The sequence below is a fragment of the Canis aureus genome, chromosome 2 (assembly GCF_053574225.1).
Source record: "Canis aureus isolate CA01 chromosome 2, VMU_Caureus_v.1.0, whole genome shotgun sequence".
Lineage (NCBI taxonomy): Eukaryota > Metazoa > Chordata > Mammalia > Carnivora > Canidae > Canis > Canis aureus.
The window spans coordinates 59542516-59564470 of record NC_135612.1 but is presented as its reverse complement, the minus strand read 5'-3'; the positions used below and the strand labels follow the sequence as shown (position 1 = coordinate 59564470).

General features: G+C 57.6%; 1 protein-coding gene across 8 annotated transcripts in view; it reads right to left on the bottom strand.

Moving 5' to 3' along the window:
* Positions 1–21955, bottom strand: part of MAN2B2 (mannosidase alpha class 2B member 2) — a 32784-nt gene that overhangs the window by 4669 nt on the left and 6160 nt on the right. For 4 of the 8 annotated variants that reach the window (XM_077874901.1, XM_077874886.1, XM_077874908.1 and 1 more), the window contains 15 exons: positions 20281–20453; positions 19429–19517; positions 18082–18259; positions 16459–16657; positions 14406–14596; positions 13358–13496; positions 11655–11788; positions 9757–10031; positions 6436–6627; positions 5682–5934; positions 4436–4546; positions 4164–4356; positions 2528–2668; positions 992–1104; positions 37–157 (listed from right to left, as the gene is read on the bottom strand). In XM_077874901.1, the coding sequence (XP_077731027.1) occupies positions 37–157; positions 992–1104; positions 2528–2668; positions 4164–4356; positions 4436–4546; positions 5682–5934; positions 6436–6627; positions 9757–10031; positions 11655–11788; positions 13358–13496; positions 14406–14596; positions 16459–16657; positions 18082–18259; positions 19429–19517; positions 20281–20453 (2502 nt within the window). Of the gene's footprint in view, positions 1–34; positions 158–991; positions 1105–1515; positions 1620–2527; positions 2669–4163; positions 4357–4435; positions 4547–5681; positions 5935–6435; positions 6628–9756; positions 10032–11654; positions 11789–13357; positions 13497–14405; positions 14597–16458; positions 16658–18081; positions 18260–19428; positions 19518–20280; positions 20454–21955 lie in introns of those variants that run through there. The other 4 variants (XM_077874909.1, XM_077874885.1, XM_077874910.1 and 1 more) reach the window with 4 other exon arrangements.

The window sequence follows — 21955 nt, the reverse complement described above, 5'->3', positions numbered from 1 at the left end:
ATACCCAGGCAAGGCCTGAACCAGGGGCTCCCAAACCTCTGTGGTGGGGCGGCTCCTGTGTCCTCCAGCTCCAGCGGTGTAGTGTGTTCCCATCCCAGGTCCCTGTCAGTGAGCGCTCCTCCACTGCCCCCACGGACCCCAGCCCCTGCAGCACAGCCTGCAGAAACAGGAGCACAGGGAGGGTGAGCTACTCCAAGCCCCAGATCAGAGCAGGTAAAGCAGGAGTAGGGGGGGCAGTCTCACCCTGGGCACAACACACTTCCTCCTTAATTCTTACTGCAGATCCCCAGACAGGAACTGTGTCCACATTTTAGAGATGAGGACACTGGCCAGGGTCAGCATGCTTCCCCTGGCACTGTCCTGGAAGAGCACACTCGGGGGTGGCAGGCACAGGAGCTGCCTCCAGCATCCAAACCCCTTCTCCCTGGTATGGCTCAGCAGGCAGCAGCCCCAGGGATGAGGCCAGGCATCCTTATCCCTCCCCTGTGTCAAGTAACCACAGACCCAGCCTCCTGTGCAGGGAGGGAGGCAGGCAGCCCATTCTGGCCTGAAAAGGAAGGGACCTTCTGCTGTCCAGGAGACAGGGAGGTTCTGGAGAAGCTTCCTGGCACTGACAGGAGAGAAAGCACAGGGGGCATGGGCTTTTTTGCCTCTGCCTTCCCAGCTTCTGCTGCTACATCTGATTGGGAGGCCAGTGTGGTGGGTGACCACAGGGACGAGCAGAAGCAAAGAGCCAGCACGCTGACCAAGGCTGGCAGCAGGACAATATGACCCAGGAAGGGAGCAGAGGAAGTAGAAATGCAGGAAAAATGCAGGAAGAGGGGGGCAAGGTGCCCTTGTGCCCCAACAGCACCCACACCAGGTTGAGCCAGAGCTCCCACAGGCATCTCTTTGCCCACGTCTTTGCCAGAGGGGATTTTCACCCTGGGCTTGTGTCCCTGCTGGGGCTTCTTAGACAGGAAGCCTGTCCCAGGGATCTGAGGGCACTTACCTGCAGATTGACCCTCACTGGCTGAGATAGGACCGGGTCTTCGCCTTCCTCATACAGGTGGTGGAGCCGCAGCAGGACACGGCGAAGGTCAGCCTTGGCCTTCCCTCGATGGCCTTCAGGGACAGAAGGACCCACATTGGTCCCAAATCCTCTAGTCAGGGCCCAGCACTTCCTACCCTCCACCTCCCTGGGAGGCAGCTGACCCGGTCCCTCCTTGATGACAAGGAAACCAGGCTCAGAGAGGTCTGGTCACTTGCCCAAAGACACAGCTGGTGGGCACCAGACGGAGGATTACAGCCCAGATTTGGCAGCCTTCAAGGCCTCCCCCCACACCCAGGGACTAATGCTGAGGGGTGCCTGCAAGTCTCTGCCCTCGTCTGCTGCTGTGCTCCTCACTAGGCTCATCCTTAAGCCTCCCAGTGCCTGCTGGACTGCTCTTCCCTGCCCCCTGTGTGCTTTGGTGTGGCCCCAACCCTCCCAGGTCAAGGCACAGGGAGCAGGAGGGATGTAGCCCTTGCACAAACTTCTTTATCCCCGGGAAGGAGGAAGCAGGTGCTGAATATGGCCTCCATCAGCTGGGGACCCTGGTGGCCACAGTGACAAGGGCCATGAGCTGAGCCCACTGGACCTGTGGCACAGGGGAGAAAGGAACGAGGCTGTGTTGGGTCAGGGGAATGTGGGCTCCTGGGTCCTGCAGAACAAGGGGTTTGTAAAATCTCTTGGATGTGTTCCAGGGTGGTGGTTGTGGATTCAGCCCAAGGGTTGGGCACGTTGTCTGTGTCCTGTTGGGGGTGTAGGTGGGGGTGGGGTTGAGACACGTTGATGTCCATGACCACATACCTACTTCATAAGGTGGCCCTGAGCTCGACGACAGCAGTGGGGGTGTCTCACTGCATCCCTGAGGCTCCTCTCCCTCTGCCACTCACTCACTGCTCCCCAGGGAGGAGGGACTTTCATTCAGTGAGTCTGGGGACACCCCAGACATTGTGTGTCAGGGCCCAGCACTTGACTTGGCGGCTTCCCTGTCTAGTCTGAGAACTCTGTGAGTCCAGGGTCCTTGCCTACCATCGTCTCTGCTGATTACCCACCGCCTGGCACAGGAGACAGTTGTTCAGTGAATGAATGGAAGCCCCGGATAGTCAGGCTTCCTGAGTTCAGAGGATGAGTGGGACTTAGTTGTTCCCAGCTCCAGGAGGAGTCCCTGAGGAAGCAGACTCCACGGCAGGCTGAGCATCCGGCAAAGGTGGACGATGGTTGGGGTTTGGTGGTGGGGATAGAAGGGATCCTCAGAGCCTGGGTGTGGACAGGTCCTCCTCTGGGGCCCTGCCGACTGGGTGTCCTGCCTACTGAGGGACCCCGGTCCCCCCACTGCCTCTCTGTGGGCCTGGGTCTCCCCATTGGGCAGATAAGGGGAACAGGGGACCATGCAGAGCCAGGACAGCTCTGAGAGGAGCCCACTTTGTCCGGTGATGGGCGTGGGGCCAGGTTGACATGGGGAAGGAGGAGTGACTCTGGTTCCCTGGACACCCGGCTCACGTTTCTGGAGATCCTGCAGGTGCTCCGTGTGGTTGGAGCTGTAGTTCCAGCCTGGGATGCTCAGGATCTGCAGGTGAAGACTTGGGGGCAGGGTCACGGCTTCTTGCTGCCGCTGGGTGCCTGGAACAATCTGGGCAGACTCTGCAGGGCAGACACACAGAGCCAGGACGAGGATTGGGCCCCGCGCCTCCTCCTGGCACCGGGAGCTGTGTACACTCTGGCCCCCATTCTGGGCGATCCGGCTCCTGCCAACTCGTGCCCCTGAGGGAGGACAGCCTGAAGCCCCTGCTGGTCCAAGCGCCTCGGGCACCCCCGTCTAGCCTTTGCCCACGGACATCCTTCCACCTGAATGCCTTCCCTCCCACACGGCCAGGGGCCCACACCACAGAGTCTAAGAGTTGGAAGGATCCTGAATCTCTAGGTCAGCTGTTTCCAAGTACAGATGGGGAGACGACCGCCCAGAGAGGTGATGTGGTTTGTTCTAGATCACAGGGCAGGTTCACACAGAGCCTCGGTTTCAATTCAAGGTCTAGGATGCCAGCTCCTCCCTTGTTAAGTCATCCTTGGTCCCCTGAGGACCTGTCCCTTGCCCAGTCCCACTGCCTCTGCTCCCTGAAGCCTGGATCTGTATGAGCATGGCCCCCCAGCCCATAGCTCAGGAGAAATCCTGCAGGAGAGGCCTGGCCCTTGCCCATCCTCAGTGTGCAGCACACAGCAGGCACTCAGCCCGTGTTTTGTGCACGTGTGAGCAGCAGCCTGCCCACTTCTACAGCCCTGGGAGGGTCCTGCTCTAAAACTGAAATAAGATAAATCATAACCACATTCTCTTCCAAACCTCTCAAGTGAGTAGAGAGGAACAGTTCAAGGATTAAGGGAAGGATACGAACTGTATCTAAATGATTCATTCTTTAAAAGCTGCTGCAGAGTACCATATTTACACATGATCATTACTTATTGTTTCTCATCTTCAATTATTTCTGTAAAGACATAGGCGGTTTTAAATCTGAAGAAGTCTGACCGAGGGACGCCTGGGTGGCTCAATGGTTGAACATCTGCCTTTGGATCAGGGCGTGAATCCCAGTGTCCTGGGTATAAGTCCCACATTAGGGTCCCCGCAGGGAGCCTGCTTCTCCCTCTGCCTATGTCTCTGCCTTTCTCTGTGTGTCTATCATGAATAAATAAATAAAGTCTTAAAAAAAAACATCGAATTTTGAGTGGAGGCAATGCATGAATTTTGCACATCAGACCATGAACTTGAACTAACCTTGCCTGGTGACAGCACACCCAGAAATCAAATAAAACAAGTCTTTTAATGTTGATCTACTAGGGGTGAAGCCATCGAGCCATACATGTCATATTATGGAAGATAAAGAGTCATCAGAGCACAAAGTGAGGGATACTCAGGGAGAGGATACAAAGCAGAATCTGTGATTCTCGGAAGTGCTCGCTACTCCATGTATAAGCTTGGGTGAAGCCTGAAAGTATTTGCACACACTTTGCCCACACATTAAACGAGGGCTTGAATCAGAGACCCCTGTGCTCCTTTCTGATCAAAGTTTCCAGATCATGGTGGCCCACACGGTCCCCAGGTCCATCCCAGCCAGGGGGGCTCTTTCTGGGGTGAACACTCCCTTACCATTCAGCTCTCTTAATAGCACTACGGGTGCGTGCTGCAGCGCTAGCCCACACCTCTGACGCAGGCGGGTGGTGAGAGACTGGGGTCCCAGCAGGAGCCAGAGCACAGGGTAGACAGTGGAGGTGTCATTCAGGGTGAGATCATAATCCAGAGCCCAATCAAAATTGTTCCAAAGCCGGCGATGGAGCATGACCTGCAGGGAAGAGCTGTCTGACCGGCCCCCCTGCCCACCTGCTCCCACCCCTGGGTGACCAGCAGGGCCCACTTCCTACCTCCACCTGCCCGTTCTCTTGGCTGGACACGCCGTGTGCCTGCTTGGACAGCAGCACCAGCCTGCTTCTGCCGTCCTCAATGAAGGCGGACTGAGCCATGGGGTAGTAATTCTGTGGACACAAACATTGCCAGGCTGGCGGTCGTGGAAGGGGACAGGAAGGCCTCTCGGTCCGGGTCCCCCTCCGGCCACCCCACACCCTCCACCCCACGCACAGAGCACCAGCTCAGGGTGGAGAAGGGAGACAGAGGTTAGAGGCTCTGACGTTGGACACCAACAGACTGTCACTCCAATCCTGCTCCACTGCTTCTGACTATATGAGCTGGGGACTAAGCCCACTCAAGCTCGGTTTCCCCACCAGTACAAAGGGCCCAAAGACACACTGCACAGTCCTACAAGAGTGAGGAGGGGGTGTGTGGGGTCCAGCCTGATAGGGGAGCTGGGTGGAGAGTTGCTCCAGAGAGAAAGGGCCATGTGTGTTCTGGGAGAGCGGCCCCTGTCCCAAGGCTGAGTGCTCTCTGGAGCCAGATGTCCCGGGTGGACCCATGGGAACTGTCAGCAGCCCCTGCACAGCCCGTGAGGGCTAGCAGGTAGGTACGAAGGGACCTGAGCTCAGAAACAGAGGAGGGTGGGGACACATGCCTCTGGGTCCCCTCAGGAGGAAAAAGAACTGATTACTGAGGGCACAGGAGGCCCCCAGTGGGGGCTTCACCTGGATTGTCCCCCCTGACCCTCACAGCCCTGGGTTTGTTCCCTTTCTCGGGTCTGCAGGGAGCCATAGGGAGGCCGGCCCAGCTCGCCCAGGATCACAGGGCCAGAGGCCTAGGACGTGGGAGCCCATCTGGCTTCTGGCAATGCTCAGCGCTTGGAAGAAGCTGCCAGGGAAAGTCTCTGCCACAGCACCTGGGATGGGTCAGGCACACTCAACCTGAATCTCAGAACACCCCACACGAGGCGTTCATTCTCCACAAGAGGAAACCGAGGCACAGACAGGGACAGGGACAGTCTAGTGCATGTGGTGGCCCCGGATTTCAGACACTGCAGGTGGCCCAGCCTGGGCCTCACTCCTAACGGCACAGGTGGGCAAGGGGGCTCTGCTGGAGTTTTGTCCAGAGGCCTCTGCCGCTCCATGGTGAAGCTGCAATGGGCCTCCTCCTCCTGTCTTCTGGAAAAGCACCATCAGGGATTCCCACCCCCACCCCCCCGCGCTCCGGGACCGCAGAGCAAACAGGCATCCTAGAGCATACCCGGGCGATGCCATTGCTCGAGTATTTCTGGAAGACTCTCCGCTGCATCTGGTAGCCGTTGTTGTCTGAGTGGAGGACCTGCTTGTTGTGGAGACTGGTGCTGGTCCTCAGGATGGCCTCGCGGTTCAGCTCCAAGGGGCCCACCCGGTACTCCTGCTCGATGCGCCGGCACAGCAGCTCCGCTCCCTGGGCCAGGGGCACGTGGGCGAGCCGGGAGTAGATGGCATATGTGTGATTCCTGTCCCCCACCTTCCTGGTGCAAAATAGGGAATGGGTGGCTCAGGCTCTGGGTTCCTTTGGAATGCCCCTCCCTCCCTCCCCTCACTCTCTCCCTCCTACTTCACTCCTTCCATCCCTCCCTCACTCCTTCCTTCCCTCATCCAGGGCAGGGGGGCAGGGGGACAGGGAGCATTACTTATCAACATAATGGAAAGAACCTGGTCCCCTGATGATGTGGAGCTGGGATAACGTGGAGCTGGGGTGCCTCACCCGGATGGCTTAGGTGTGTGCTCTCATGAAAACACAAGAGTCCCCTCATTGTCCCTGTCCCAGCTCTGATTCTGGACACCCCGTACAAGGTCCAGCACGTGCGATGGAGCCAGGATGCCCTAGGCCAGAGCAATCACGTCTTCCTCAATCTCCCCTCCAGAAGGACCATGTGCCAAGCACGGGCCCAGGAGCAGGGATCCGGCACAAACATGGACCCTCGTTCCCTTCCACACCTGCCGGCAAGCACCTAGGAGCCTGAGCCCACCTGTAGAAGTATTGCCGGATCTCAGTCATGAGCTTTCCCGCCACAATCTGCATTCCCACACTGTTCCATGGGCGCTTTGCAGAGTCGATGGGCATAAACACAAAATTATCAGATACAAAGCCATATTTCAAATCAGCATTGGCATGGTATTCCATGAACTCCTGGGTCACCTGCACTGTGCGGTTACTCCCTCTGCAGAGACAAGAAATGGGACACAGCATTATCTTCGTGCACACATGTCCCAAGCATGGTCCTCTCATCTGGAAGCCGGTAAGAAGCCCTCTATGCAGACACCAAGCTCCACCTGAAGTGAAGAAAAGTGATCTCTGCAGAGCTCAGTGACAGTCAGGAGGCCACTCGGTGACACCCGTGCACTTGCCTCAGATAAAGCCCCTGGGAGTCGCCCCTCCCCTGAGCCAAAACTGCCTTAGATCTTTCCATGTGCCAGTGGGGATCCCAAAACAGGAGGGGGACAGAGGCCTCACCCTAGGCCCCTGAGAGCCTATAAGAAGCAGTCACGCTGCCCCAGAGGAATCATCCCAGGGAATGGTGCCTGCTTATCAGGCTGCCTCCAGGGCCACCCTATACCTTTCCGAGGTACCCCAAGGAGGACCCACAAAGACTTTGTCATGCTGACCCCAAGGTGTCCAGATGTCAGGAACCAGCACTGTCAGTCATTTCACCTTCTCCTGACTCTCGAGGGCAGGGAATATTAGCCCGTTTTGCTACCGAGTCACCTAAGACTGGGGCCCTAACATCACTGGCATAGGATCACATGTCTGGGAAATGCTCAGGCCAGGACTCAGGTTCTGACTCAACTGTATATTCTCGCTCCTTCTATTCTGTTCCAATGTTTTGCTTGGGTCGGAGGAGCGGGGAGGAGTGGGTGGGGACTCAGAGCCTTGTAGACCTGTGTATGGTGTACACGTGTACATCTCTGTGTGGTCTAAGCCGAGGCAAAGCCACGTATCCAGGATTAGGCATGGCCCTGCAGCCACAGAACATGGAGAAGTGTCACTTCCTCAGCCATTTTGGGGTTTTCTGTGCTAATTTTGGGGAGATGGATAGGGAAGGCAAGGGAGTCATCCGTGAAGGGCCCCTGTAGTCCCTCTGGAGTGGCCAGAAAAGAATCCTTCTCATGAGTCTGGCCCCCAAGGCTTTTCCCTCTGGCTGCAGGCTGCCCCCTTTTCTTCATCAGATCCCCCAGGCGTCATCAGCCAGAGACTGGATGGGCAAAATGTGCTCCATCTGTCGTGGGAATAACACTCAGCCCAAGGAGGGCTGAGTCCCTCATGCACCTGAAGCATGGATGGGAAGCTTGAACACATGATTCTAGGGAAGGAAGCCAACCCCAAAGGGCTAACTGGAGTTGATCCCAAGGTATGAAATGTCCAATTTAGACACATCCAGACAGAAGGGTGAGAAGGGCCATGACTATGGTGATGCTAACAGGGCCCGTGAGTGTCCTGATACCATAGATGGGGACCATTTCTATGGCTGAAGTGCATGGTCAGTGAATTATATCCACAGTGCTGTCATGTAAGAAGAGAAGCTCAACCTCAACACAACCTGGCCCGGGGTGGTCTGTACATGGTGGCCTCCCATTCGGTCCTCTGCACAGGAGACTGCCTCCGTGGAATTAGCTGTCCCCTCGTCTGTGCCCGTGGATGCTCTGGCCCTTCCAGTCCTCAGGCCCGGCTCCAGATGCCTCCTGCCCACCAAGCGTCCTCTGCGCTTCCTGCTCTCCATTCCCACAGCTCCTTTTCTCTGTTACCAGAGTTCAGGTGCTGAGCTAGCAGTTTACCCTGGAGGGGATTTCAGAGTCTTATGAGAAATACCCAGTCCTCACTCCAGCCAAAGGTAATAGAGACACTTGGGGTCAGATGGATGGTCGGCAACCATGAGCTGTACACGCAGAAATGTTGGGTGGGGGATGTGGCTGAGGATGAGGCCTCCCTTGGGTGCACACAGGGAATGTGAGGTGGGGCTGGTCCAGCAATCACTGTCTAGCTGGGGGGCGAGGCCTGACTCAGAACCATCCCAAGGCCAGCCTGGGGACTCTGCCCTCCACGTCCTGACCAGGGAGGCTCAGAAGTTGTCTGGCCCTCCCCCGGTTCCAGGTGCTCCCCACACCCCCTATGCTGGCCACTGGGCCCTCCTCCTACCTGCCACATCCTCTCTCAAGAGGATCTTTGGAGTGATGAGGACAGAGCTGTGATGGGCCCCACTGCAGGGGACTTTCTCATGCTCTGTGGCTGCAGAGCTGTGGACAGCTGCCTTCAGGCTGAGCTCCAGGGGCCATTCACCTCACACCCATGCTGCCCGCTCCCTTCTCTTTCCTTCCCCTCACTTTCTGCCAGCTACTCTTCCCAGACTTCCTGCTCCTCCTCCACTTCCAATCCTGTTTGGATGTCACATTGGGAAACATAATTGGCTGTTCTGGCAGAGGCATTTGGGGTGGCATGACAACTATCTGGGATGTGGCCTGATGATGGACAGGGCTGGCCCCAAACACTTGAGAGTCCTTTTCCTGGGGTGACCTGCCTTCTCTGCTGTCAACAATTAGTTGCTAAATGCATGGATATGTAATGGATGTATAGATGGGTGGACATGGACAGATAAGCAGATACATAGATAGATCGAGTGGTTAGTGGATAGATGTAGGGGTGAATGAGTGGTAAGTAGGTGGATATATGGATGGGTGGAAAAGTTGATGAGTGGATGGATGGATGACCAGTGTGTGGTTAGGTATATGGGTGGGTAGATATATGGTGGATGGGAGGGTAGTGAATGGATGGGTGCATAGTTGAGTGAGTAGATGGATTGTTGAATGTGTGATTGGATAAATATATAGAAAACTGAGAGTACGGTGGATTGTTGGAAGGAGGGTGGTGGGATGGATGGGTGGATGTATGGATGGATGAATGATGGATGGATGGATGAGAGGGCGTCTGGAAGAGGAGGATGGGTGGGTGGATGGGTTGTTTTGTGTGTGGCTATAAAGACGGTTGTGGGGATGAGAGGATAGATGGGTGATTGGGCCATTGGTAAATGCATGAACAAAAAGTTAGTGGATGGATGGATGGACAGAAAGGTGGGTAGATGTGGATCAACAGCCCTGAAATGGTCAGATTCAAGAAGGGCTCTATTGTACTTGTCTAGTCTCAGAACTGCAGAAATAGAGAGGGTAACAGAAGGAGGGCTTTCGTCACCTTCTGATGATTTCCCCTAGCAGATGAGGACACTGAGACAGGTGGGGAAATGACGTGCCCAGGTCTCAGTGCACGTCTCTGCCTCAGAGCCACCATGGCTGCGCCTCACCTCTCCCAGATGCTGTGCAGTAGGTTAGTGTCCCGGTCCAGGAACACAGTATAACAGTCATTCTCCACGTGAATCAGGTGCCTGTCCCTTGGACGAGCAGGTGTCTTTTTCTTGCGGCCAAAGTTGGAGGTTCTGGCCAGACTGGCACCCAACTGGTTCGTCTCCTCCTGGGTCCCCTCGGTGCTCCTGATGCTGTAGTATCGGTAACTGAGCCCTGGGATTGTGGTCAGCACATGCAGGTCATATGCAGATTGTGTCTTCTTTGATTCCTGGATCTGCAGGCCAGAAGGATAGGGCAATGTGGTTGGTTTCAGGCCTGGAAGACCTTCAGCGTCCTCAGTAACCTGTGACTTGCACACCTCCTAGTCGAGGCGCTCACTGCTCACGGGCAGCAGGGTCTTTGCATCATTGGACTGTGCTGAGTTCCCTCTAGTCATCCTCCCTGCTCAACAGGACCTTCCCCAGCCCCATCTCCCTCCCTGGCCCCTCACTCCTCAGGGTCCAGCATCAGCAGTGCCCTCCTTTCTCAGCACCCTGTTTTCTGCCTCTGAGCCTTTGCTCATGATGTGCCCTCTCCCTGGAGGGTCCGCTCTCTGAGGGGACCCTGATTTCACATCCTCCAACTTTCCCAAGGGGGTGTTTTCCTGTTCCCCTCCTGGCCTTCCCATTCCCCTTGTCACCTGAACTGGGAGGGTTGGAGGAGGACACAGGGTACACTCAGAGGAACCCCTCACTCTCTAGGGGAAGCATGCAGCATCCCAGTTGCTGGGGGTAGCTTTGGGGCCTCCATTAGTCACCCCAGGATGTCTGCACACAGCGTCCCACCCAGGCCTTGTGGGACATTCAGCAGACACCCCGTACCTGCCCCCATCTTGCTCTGGAGAACTTCCTCTCAGAGCCACCACCATCTGTCACATTCCACACCATCTTATTTGTTTCCTGTTGTCACCCAGGGTGAGAATATGAGTCCTCCGCAGGCAGGGACTTCATATGCCTGGTTATTAAGGAAACCTGGCCCCTAGGGCAGGCCTGACACAAAGCAAGTCTCCAGAAATATTTGCTAAGAGCATTTATCTGCATGCTGTTGCATGTGGGGGAAGAAGGGGGTGCTAGGAGTTGGGTCTGTGAGAGCAAGCCTATCTCATCTCCCTGCCCACGTCACATGAACTCCTCCTTCTGCGTCAAGCAAAGCCAGCTGCCCTGGCTCCCCAGGTCATCACTCCACACCACACGTGTCCTTCAAGTGTTGCAACAGCCTCCCCACGGTGGCACTGCCGTCCTGGGGATGAGCACTCAGCCCTGGCGGGAGCAGAATGTGCCCTCGGAGTGTCTGCTAAATGGCTGAGGTCAGCAGCTCCTGCCCCTCTGCAGGGAAACACTGGCATTGGGGGACAGGCAGGTCCCTGGGGCCCTGCTGGCTCCTGGCCGTGGAAGGACATGAGAACAGATCACGGGCATGCTGGCATCTGGGTGCGCACACCTTCAGGCAGGCCAGTCTGAAACATCAGCACCTCCACCAAGTGCCCCAGGAAGCCCCATGAGGGTCTTTCCCACACAAAGTGGAAGTTGACATTCAGAATATAAAGATGCCTCGTGGCGGGGGGGGGGGGGGGGATGGGGGGCGGGAGAAGAGCCTCCCAAACAGTGCAAATGACCCAGGAGAACCTCCTGGGAAGGGACAGTGGGGCCCTTCTGGCCACTTCAGAGGCCCATAGCCCAGTGCCAGCCTCCTGGTGGATCCCACGGAACCTCACTGGACAGGGTCCCCATGGGGATGTACTCCAAGGGAGCACCCATTGTCACATGTTCACTTAAACTGTTCCCATTTCTTGAAGCACCCTCAGAGAGCAAGTGTCAGCAACGGCAATTGTGCCACGTGCAGGAAGTCATACCCATACCTGTGCAGCCACTTGCTGGCCTGACTCATCTGTGACGCTGACCCTGGAGAAGCCCACAGTCAGGGTAACAATGGTGGTGACCGTCCAGGCCAGGGGGTTGTAGACCACGGCAGAGTGTCCCACAGGTTCCTGGTCTGCACACAGAGAACTGAGTTTACCTGCTGCCATTGGACTCACCCAACACACCTGGGTACCCCTGGATACATGGGAAACTGGAGGCAGGAGAGACACATCCCAGTATAGCTGCCAGGGCACCTGAGGACAGGGACTAGTGGGCTAGTCACTGCTACACCCAGGGGCCCCATACTCTGCTCAGTGCTCTGTTCCCGGTCCCCAGGCAGAGAGGCTGGAAGGGAAGACACAGTGTTCCTCTGACAGAGAGGGTCCCCATGCTCCTCACACATCACCCCTGACAGCCCCACTGGACTGAACAGGCCCGGAGATGTACAGTCACCTGGCCTGCTACTGAGGTGTGGCTGCCAAGCTTTGAGTGCTTGGCCTCGGGATGGACGGGAGAATTTTTGGGAGGCTGGAGGGTCCAGTCCAATCGCCTAGCCCAACGTGTGAGCCCCAGCGATGTGCACCTGGGCTCCCTCTCTGTTCCATCCTTTATTTATTCAGTGAGGTAAACTCTGGCCATGTCTGATGATTCCTAAACACATCACACACTTCCAGGCCCGAGCCCCTGCCCAGGCTGTCCCCATGGCTGGGACACCTCTCCTGACCTCCCTCTGCTCACTGCTTGGGCAACCGCCCAGGTGAGGTCACGGGAACGGCCGGTCCCACCTAGCAGGGAAATCCGACCCCAGGTTCCAGCTCTGTTGCAAAGGTCTGTACCAGCCGCCCCAGGATCTATGGGCTGGGACCCTGTGTGCTGCTACCTGGTCCCCGTGGGCCTTCCTCAGTTTGAGGATCCAATGGCATTGCACATAGACTCAGAGGGGAGGGAAACGCCGGCCAGGGGAGCAGCGAGGGCCGATGTGAGGGGTGCCCCATGACAGAGTGCATGCTGGGCTGGGGAGCAGGGAAGGCTCATCAGGCCTTGTACATGTCACATTCAGGCACTGGGAGAGACACCACGGTGTCCTGGTGCCTGGGCCTTTCAAGGGGGAGGTTCTCAAACCTCCTCAGGCCCAAACTGGCATGACCAGTTATCTGCACATGTGGAACCCTCACCATCAACGAGGCTGGACATCAGCACTCAAACTGCACTGACGAGGGAGTTGGGGGACCCAGGCTGGGCTCAGATCCCCGAGGACACCTGCATGCTCTGTAACCCTGCAGCACGGGGCCACGGTTTCAAGCCCTGCTCTGCTCCTTCCTGGCTGAGTGACCCTGGACAGGTCCACAGCCTCTGGCTCTGCTGTGTCCTCAGCTGCGCAGTGAGGATAACAGCCCCGAGCTTACAGACCCTCCCGGCATTCAGTAACCACTGCGTGCAGAGTGCTGAGGCGGCCGCTAGGCCTCACTCTCATGGCAATGTCACCCTTCTTCCCACACACACACAGGACACACAGGCTCTGAGCAGCCAAGCACTTGCCAAGCTCAGGCCAAGGTCAGGGTTGCACAGGGATATGTGGTGGCAGGGTCTGAGGCTCCGGTTGTTCAGATCCTCTCCCTGACCCCAGGCTCTGTGCTCAGAAATGGTCAGAGCCGCCCCCCCCCACTGACCTGCAGGGCCACCATACATAGGCCTCGCTTACCCGAGTGGGCTGGGGTCCTGTCACGGACGATGGAGGCCATCAGTTCCTGCACACCCTGCATCCCTGAGCTCAGATTCTCCTCGCACATGTCTCTCACCTTGGGGCTCTGGGTCCCAGTGATGGCATCATGGTGCTGGACCTGCGTCCCGACAGGATTGGGGGAAACATGGGATCTGGCCTGCCTCTGCACACCACCTACCCGGGTACCTCCTAGGTGCTGGCTCTCCTTCCCGCTCCCCAGGGGCTCACGGAGACCCACTGTGTCCCCTAGCTCGGGAAGAGAGGAGACTTCTGTCAGGGACCTGCCCCTGCTTCACCTCCGCTGTCCAGCCTCCCAGGAAGTGCCGCTGGGATGCTCCGGGCACCCTCCATTCTCTGCGCCAGAGTGGGACTGGGATTAACTTTCCGGCCCGAGGGAACCTGAGACTCTACCAGTGAAGCCTCTTGTCCAGCCCCCTCTGAAGGACTCTAAGGTCTACCCATTTCACCCCAGTGACACATCTGCCAGTGACTCCCTCAGGTGAGCATGCCAATGTCACGTCCAGCGTGACCCTTTCTGGCTGGGTATGACAAGTCACAGGATTTCTCAGATCTCACTTTTCCTATCTGTACAGTGGGGACAAGTGGAGACGGAAGATCGGAACCACTTGTTATGGGGCAGCCACCGTGCCCAGCACCTTATGTACATTATCACATTCAGTAGCCTCGCCACCCTGGGGTGGGCATGAATTTCTCATTGTCCAGGGAGGGAATTATGCTCAGAGAGGGCAGTCCTGAGCCTGAAGCCACCGGCAGAGGAGGACTGAATCCACACAGGACACTAACGCCTCTCCCGTCTGCCCTTTACCCTCTGCCTTTTGGCTCTAAAGCCTACTGAACCCACCAGCTGAGCGTTGTCAGGACGTGATTCTAGCCTTGGTCCAGTGTCCACACACACCCACCACCTCAGTGTTCTCCTCTGGAAAGTGACCTCTAGCGACCAGGGGCTGGGGAAGTGCACTACACAGGAGGTTTCAACCTGACATCATGCTGAGAGGTGTGACATTACCTCGGAGACTGCCCAGCGGAGCCTCTGGAGCTGCTTCAGGGCCCAGGCCGGGTCCAGGTGCTGGTGGGGGGCAGGCCACATGTAGCGTGTGAACATGGACTCCCCGGCATACAACAGAGCACTGGCTCGCCTCGCCAGCGCCTTGAGCCCACTGCGGGAGGCGTAGAAGCCCGTCCAGGCCTGAAATGGATCTGGAGAGAAGAGCTGGCAGTTGGCATGAGTCTCCCTGGCGTGGGGGCTTCCAGACCCCAAGCCCAGTAAAGCTGGGGAAACTGGAGCCTGGTGTCTGGCTCTGCCTGGGTCACCTATAGAGGCAGCCAGAGACTCCTGTCCAGCCAGGCCAGGAATGGCCCGCGGATCCCTGTTGTGGGGGCTGGGGCAGGTGGGAGGATCAGGCTGGGCTGGGCCAGGCCTGGGATGGGGGACCAGACAGTCCAGGGAGGACCTGGGAATTTGAAGAGCCTGGGCCTGGGAGACCTCTGAGGAGTGCAGGGGGAGGTGGGAGCCCAGCAGGCGGCACCAGCTGGCACGTGCCCTGAGTGCTGGCAGAGGCCTTTGCCTGTGACTCAGGGGAAGCCTGCAATCAGTGGAGTTCCACTGGCAGCCCAGGGAGCTGGGATGGGGGATTGCTGAGGGATTCCCTAGCTGCTGTGCTGACCTGCACCCAGAGGATGACGCCTGTTCTGGGCTCTGGTGAGAGGAGGGGGTGCGGGGTGCCTCCCCAGGCCCTGGCTGGGTCTCACAAGTTGCTTGACTCTTCCCACTGTTCTTGCCCCCTGCCTCCTCCCAGGTTGGCCTGTGTCCCCATTCCCTGACCTTCCCCACACGGCCTGAGGACACCAGGAAGGGTAGCCCCACGGGCCCGGAGAAAGGCCACAGGCCATGGGGTCAGGTGGATGTGCTGTCCACAGCCCCTCCAGCAGGCTGAGTGTCCTGGCCAGGCAGGGGCTCTCCACAGCCTCAGCTCTAAGGCGCCCGTGACCCAGAGCAGATCCCAGGGCTCACCGCACCTGTCCAGTCTCCACATAAACACTGTCTCTGCTGGGGGGTTACAGCAAGCCACGCCCATTCAGGACAGAACACCTGCTGGACATCGCCCTGTCTGGACCTACCTGAACAGTACCCCTACCTGGACCGTAACCACGCCCAGAGGCACATGGTCCTGGAACTGCACCTGTAACCAGCCCACATCAATTTGCCCCTCCCACCTCCACCCCAGCCAAACTCACACCCTTGTATGTCCTCCCACAGGATGGCAGCCAAGGCCTTGTGGATGTGGCCTTCATCTCAGTTGTCAGCCTGTCTACCTCAGGGTAGCCACGCCCACCCTGACGGTAATCCCGCCCACTTGCACGTGTCACCTCTGTCTGGAATCCACTCCCAGGTCTCTGTAGTATCCCCTCGCACCTCACCTGTAACAGCCCCTTCACTTCAACATATCCAATTTCACCTGGACTGTACCCATCCCCTCCATCACTGTGGCCCATCCCATCTCCACTGTAGCTGCTTTGTCTTGAGTGAGCCACATCCACATGGAATCCCATGGCACCTGTCTTTATCCCTAGGTCACCCTTGTGTCCCTCCCATCTCCCCGACAGCCCCGCCCACATCATGGCCTGTCACCCCACCCACTGGGAGTAGCCTCGCCCCCTCCCCTGTGACCGCGCCCGCACTCATGGGCCCGCTCCGCTTTGCCTGTCACCCCGCCCACAGCTAGAAACCTCCCTCCTCTAGTGCAACCTTGGACACATCCCTGTAGCCTCTTTCCCTGGCGGGATTTTCTGGCCGGCCACCAATGCTGGTCAGACAGAAAAAGGCCTGACAGCCGTGCAGCTCCCCCTGGCCGCCGCACAGAGAGAGGTGGGGGCCCAGGGGCTGGAGCAGCCGTCCTGTCGGGCGGGCGGGTCAGGGCAGCGCCCGCCCCCGGGAGGCAGCTCCTGCGAGGGGCTCCTTGGGGCATCTCCTGGAAGGGAAGGGAATGAGGGGAGGGAAGCAGGAAGCCTCCCAGGCGTCCCGGGAATGTCTTGCCGTCCTAGGATGCCCGGGCTCCTACCGGAGGAATAGGGCAGGAAGTCCCCGTGGGTGTGGACGCGCCACGAGGCGTTGTGAGCCTGCACCGCCTCGAAGTAGTCGGCCAGCGTGGCGTACTCCACGGAGATGCCGAGCTTGGACGAGTTACTGTTGATGAAGTCCAGCAGCGGGTCCATGTTGGAGAACTGCAGCGACGCGTTGAAGAACTGCTTGTCACAGCCCTGCAGGCCGGGCCACAGCGCGACCCCCGTGATTGCGGGGCTGAGCCCAGTCCAGGCGAGCGGCCTCCCTCGGCCATCCAGGGCCCTCCGCTCTGCCTGGAGAGGCCCCACCAGCTCCCGAGTGCAGCCCTGTGTCCCTTTCCTTCCTGCGAGCCTCCCTCCCTCCCTCCGTCCCCCATTCCTTCCCCCATCCCTCCTACCTTCTTCCTCCTTTTCCCTCTTTCCTTCCTTCCTTCCTTCCTTCCTTCCTTCCTTCCTTCCTTCCTTCCTTCCTTCCTTCCTTCCCTCCTTTCTTCTTTCCTTCCTTTCCTCCTTCCTTTCTGCTTACTGTTCTCACTAAAATCTTGTTAGGTTTTACATCATGCTCTACATTACACCTCCAACACATGTTTCTCATATAACTAAAGTCTGTACCTTTGACCCTCCCTCACCCCTCAAGTCTGGGAACTAAAAGACTCATCTCTTTTCTCTACATCTGATGCTTTTAGAACCACATTAAATGAGGTTGTGCAGGGTTGGAATTCTCTTTCTGACTTACTTCACTCCGTGGGCCTTTCTTAAAGACCAGCAGTATGACTCTTCATCAATATCATTAACAATAATAATATGAAAATTAGGAATGCCAGGGATAACAGCCATCACCCACATTTACTGACCCTCTGTGCACTTTCCCATAGGCACTCAAGACATAAGAAGACAGAGTAGGGAATGCCCAGCCAGGGTGTGATCACAAATCCCCATCTTAGCTGCCCTGCTAAGTAGCTGTGCGGCCTCAGGACGATCCCTTGACCTCTCTGGTTCTCAGGTCTCTCATTGTCAAAATGGGATACCAGCAGTGTCTGCCTTCTAGGCCCATGGGCAGACTAAGAGGATGAGACAAATGTATCACATAGAAGGTGCCTTGTGCCCTGGGGAGGCTAGTGAGGGGTGAATCTGAATGTAATGTTGAGGAGGAAGCCAAAGAGGAAGAGGAGAAGGGAGTGTCTGACACTCTGACACTGACACGGGGCATGCCTCCCCTCAGTCTCAGCCTGTGAGTCAGGGACTGTCATGATCCTCACGTTAGAGATGAGGAAAGTGAGACCCAAAGGGGTCGAGGCACACAGGGTCTGAGCAGGGGTTCAGGATTCCTACCCCAGCCTCATGTCCCAACACTGAGATGGGAAGAGGAAGATCAAGGATCTGGGTGGAACTGGGGGCTGGCAGGGGCCAGGGCTGTATTTCAGGTGAGAGAGGCTTGGGGAGTCCAGGGTGGTGGCAGGAGCTGGTGGAAGGGGTGAGGCTTTGTGGTGTGCAGGGAAGAGGCACCACCTCGGATCTGAGATGGCTGTCTGGCCTGTCCCCTGGAAAGAGCATGGTTGGGTGAGACTGGACAGGAATCCAGGGCTGTGGTCAGGTCACTGAGGCCTGGGATCCCACCTTACCCAGGGCCAGAGGAGGTGCGGTGTCCGGAACCAGGTGGCTCGCTCCTTCACATTGTCCACAAGGAGACTGACATAGTAATTGATATTGTTCCAAGTGATGGGTACAGACTTCGGGTGAAATACCCTGTCTGGCGGTGAGTTCGGGAAGACAGCAGTGCCGTCCCAGTTAAAGCCTTCCCTGCAGGGGAGAGAAGGGTTAGAGGAGCCCCGCCCTGAGAGGGGAGGCAGCTCGGGGTCCAGGAGGACAGGCAGGTGCGGCCAGGCCACAGGGCAGCTCAGGGTGTACAGATCGGCGCTCAGGCCTCCTTCTCACACCTGTGTGATGGGAGGGCCAATGGTGGCCGACAAGAGCTCCTCTGACAGATGGGGCTCAAATCCACATGTCACAGTTTGCCAGCTGTGGGGCCTGGAACACGGCCCCTTCCCTGGGCCCACACTGCCTCCCCCGCCCCATGGAGCCCACAGTCTGCATTCCCACTGGGGATCTCACGGAGGCCACTGTGGTACCCTCAGACCTGAGTCCAAAGCACAGAGCAGGGCTGGGGCAGGGTGAGGCTGTGATGCACAGTGCCCTGGGCTGCGAGTGTAAGGGAGAGCCCAGTCACAGGAGGTGACATGGAGGTAAGTTGGTGTCATGCTTCAAAACTCAGAATTAATGTGAAACAAATGGCGATGAACAGAATACCAACATTCCCCCCAAGTGCAAGGGCAGTATTCGGATTTTCCCTTTTGTCTCAGGCTCCAATTTGGTCTGTATGACACAGACCCCGAGACCGACCCTGAGGGTCCGGATGCTCCAGTTAGGGTCCCCCCTGCCTCATTCCAGGCAGCATAGAGTGACATAGGGGTGACCCGGGCCAGCATCCAGGAGTGGCCACTTGGATCCTCAGAGCTTCAGGTATCCTCATCCATTAATGTCCTGATGGTTGTTAGAATCAATAAAGGACATCAGTGGAAAGCCCTGGAGACCTTGCCTGGTGCACAGCGTGGGCTAGAGAAGAGGTCATGAAATCCTTCACCTTGCCCAATAATCTCTCCTTTTCCAGGATAGGGGAGCTCAATTCTCTATGGCCTCAAGGTCGAAAGGGCCAGAGTGAGTTGGACCCAGGGCCTCTCGTCCCAAGAGCCCACAGCCTGGCTGCACCCATGCTTTAGAGGCCCGGAAATAGTCTGTCCAAACCAACCTGACTCTGCCACTGTGGGCCCTGGGACCCTGGCTGAGTGACCCTGCCTCAGTTTCTCTTTGTGTAAGCCAGAGTGTCCCAAGAGGATGCACGGGAGGGTGGGTCGTTTCTCAGGTAACACAGGGAGAGTGCTTTGAACTGGGCTCCCCAGGAAGGTGCTCACGAGCAGTAGTTGTACTGGTCCAAGACATGCGTGAAGATTTCCTGCTGAGCTGATAGGGTTGGGGACCCTCGCCACACAAACTGCAGCCCCTGCAAACCCAGAGGGAACAGAGTGACGGCCCAGGGGCAACACGGTGGCCCTGGTTCTGCCTCCTCCAGCCCCACTTGGGTCTCCCTCAGTGGTTCCAGGGGCCATCCCCTCCGCTGCCTCCTCTAGATTCCCTCTGACCCCCCAAGGCCACCCATGTTTGTGGAAATTGCCCTCTAGTGGGAGCCAGCCCGCTTGCTCACTGCCCGCCACCCCCGCCGCCTGCCCCGGGGAAGGACCCTCTCTACCAAGGCCTGCCAGCGAAGCTCATTCTGGCTCTGCTTGACGACCTCCTGGCACAGGAGCTGCTCACCTCTCACTAATCCTCTGGTCTGTTTCTTCATTGCTCTCATGACTGGGACCCGCTCAGGGTTACAAAGCAGGGGGAAATCCTGGTTCTATTAAGCACTGGCTCTGGGACGATGCACATGTTCCCTGAGTCCCCCGGGACTCGGTTTCTGCATGGGAGGAATGGGGAGGGCCCCACGCAGCTCACAGAGTCAGCAGCGGCAGAAATGAGCTGACATGGGAAGTGAACTCTGCGCACAGCGTGGCATGAGGTGGGGCTCAGGACCATGTTCTCCTCTTGCCCAGCTAGAGCCCACCTGTACCCTTGTCTACCGCTGCGAGCCGCAGCCAGCTTTGTCCCAGAGCGTTATTACCCAAGACACGATACTCGCTACAGCAGGGGCTTAGTAACGGGCCCTGCACACAGAGGGAAGGACCAGGGGCGAGAGGCAGCAGCGGATGTGGCTCACGGCTCACCTGCGAGTTCTGCATGGTGTCCTTCAGGGCATAGTCGATGCGGGAGATGACGTGGGCATGGAAGCCCGCCAGGGCAAATAGGGTGGGGGTCGTGGCAGATGCACCAAAGGAGTCGATTTGCCAGGAGAACCTCGGCCGGATCCCAAAGGTTTCGTACAGGAAGCCGTGTCCTTCTGCAAAGAGAGCCCTGCCTTGCTGGTGACAGGAGGGTGGTCCCTCCCCACCTGCTCACTCAGGGCCCCTGCCTTTCCAGGGGGCTGGAGTGCCATCCTGGGGTGTGCTGCAAGAGGGCCTAACACAGAGGGTGCCACGGCAGGATCACCCGATGTTCCGTGTACTCATTCACGACTGTAGAGCCACCCCATGAGTCTGATGTCAGGTTGAGTGCTGCAGGGGAAAGAAATTCCAGACTAGTGCCAGACATTGGTTCTTGTTTCCCAGGCCTGCCACCACGTACTGTGTCAGAAAACTCAGGGCAGGAAGCAGAGGAGACGAGGAAGAAGCAGCAGTGGGAGGGAAGACCTCGGGGTTGTGGGGCCTGAGCTTGTCAGGGAATGCTCAACAGCATCACCGGATCGGGGGAGGGTAGCTTGAGGAACAGTCCTCTCTACAGACAGGGAGCCAGAGCAAGCCAGGCCTGACGATACCTCACCCAGCTCAAGAGATCAATTTTCATTGGCTTTAGCTATTCATGGCTAGAAAGTACCATCGTTCAAGCCGGGGTCAGGGGAGACAGTGTGAGCAGGTCATTAGACAGCATCCCTTTCCATCCTTCTGGTTTACAACAAGGGTAAATGGGGCCCCTGTGTCATGGAGTGACCTCAGGGCTTGGCTGCAGTCACAGGCCTGAGTGAAGACCCGGCCCATCCACTGACTTTTGGCCCTTCTTTGGTCAGGGTCATCTGAGCACATGGAGACTGGAGACCATGTGCTCACAGCAGCCTGCGGAGAGGACAGGGTGAGCTGCTGCTCCTGAGGGCATTCGGTACATGGAGAGGAAAGTGTCTTTAGGACAAATGTGCATGGTAATGGTGGTGGTGGTGATGGTAGCCGTAGTGGTAGCTGCACCGGGCAGAGACAGGGCTTGTGACCTAGGAGGTCCCTGAGGGGTGATGGCCATGTAGTGGGAGTGGGTGGCGGTATTTGCTGGGGTGTGGATGGGCCTGTGAAGTCACGAAGCTAGTTGTGATGATGCTGGAGATTATGATGATGGTCATCGTGATGCGGACATAGGTGGTGTATGTGGGGCAGTGGCAGTCAGTGTGGTTGGTGGTAGTAAGATGATACAGGTGGTGGTGGTGGTGGCCCTTGGGGGAAGGCTGGAGGGTGACCGTGCTGCTGCTGTGGCCCTGTACATACGGGTGGGGAAGGCAGCAATGGCATCTAACCTCACTACTCATTTTCTGGGAACCACAGGCTCCACTCCCAGTGCTCTAATGAATTGTCCGATTTGATCCTCACAACTACCCTGGGAGGTAGGCAGTGCCATCACACTCATTTAAGTCATGAGGAAACAGAGGCCCAGGGAGGTGACGTCCCTTGCCTGGGTCACAGGGTTGGGAATGGGCAGAGGCAGGACAGCGCCAGGCCATGTGGTCTCCAGTCCACGTCCACAGCCCTGCACTCAGCAGCACTGGCAGGAGGACGCCACTCGCCAATGCCTGTTTCTACTGGC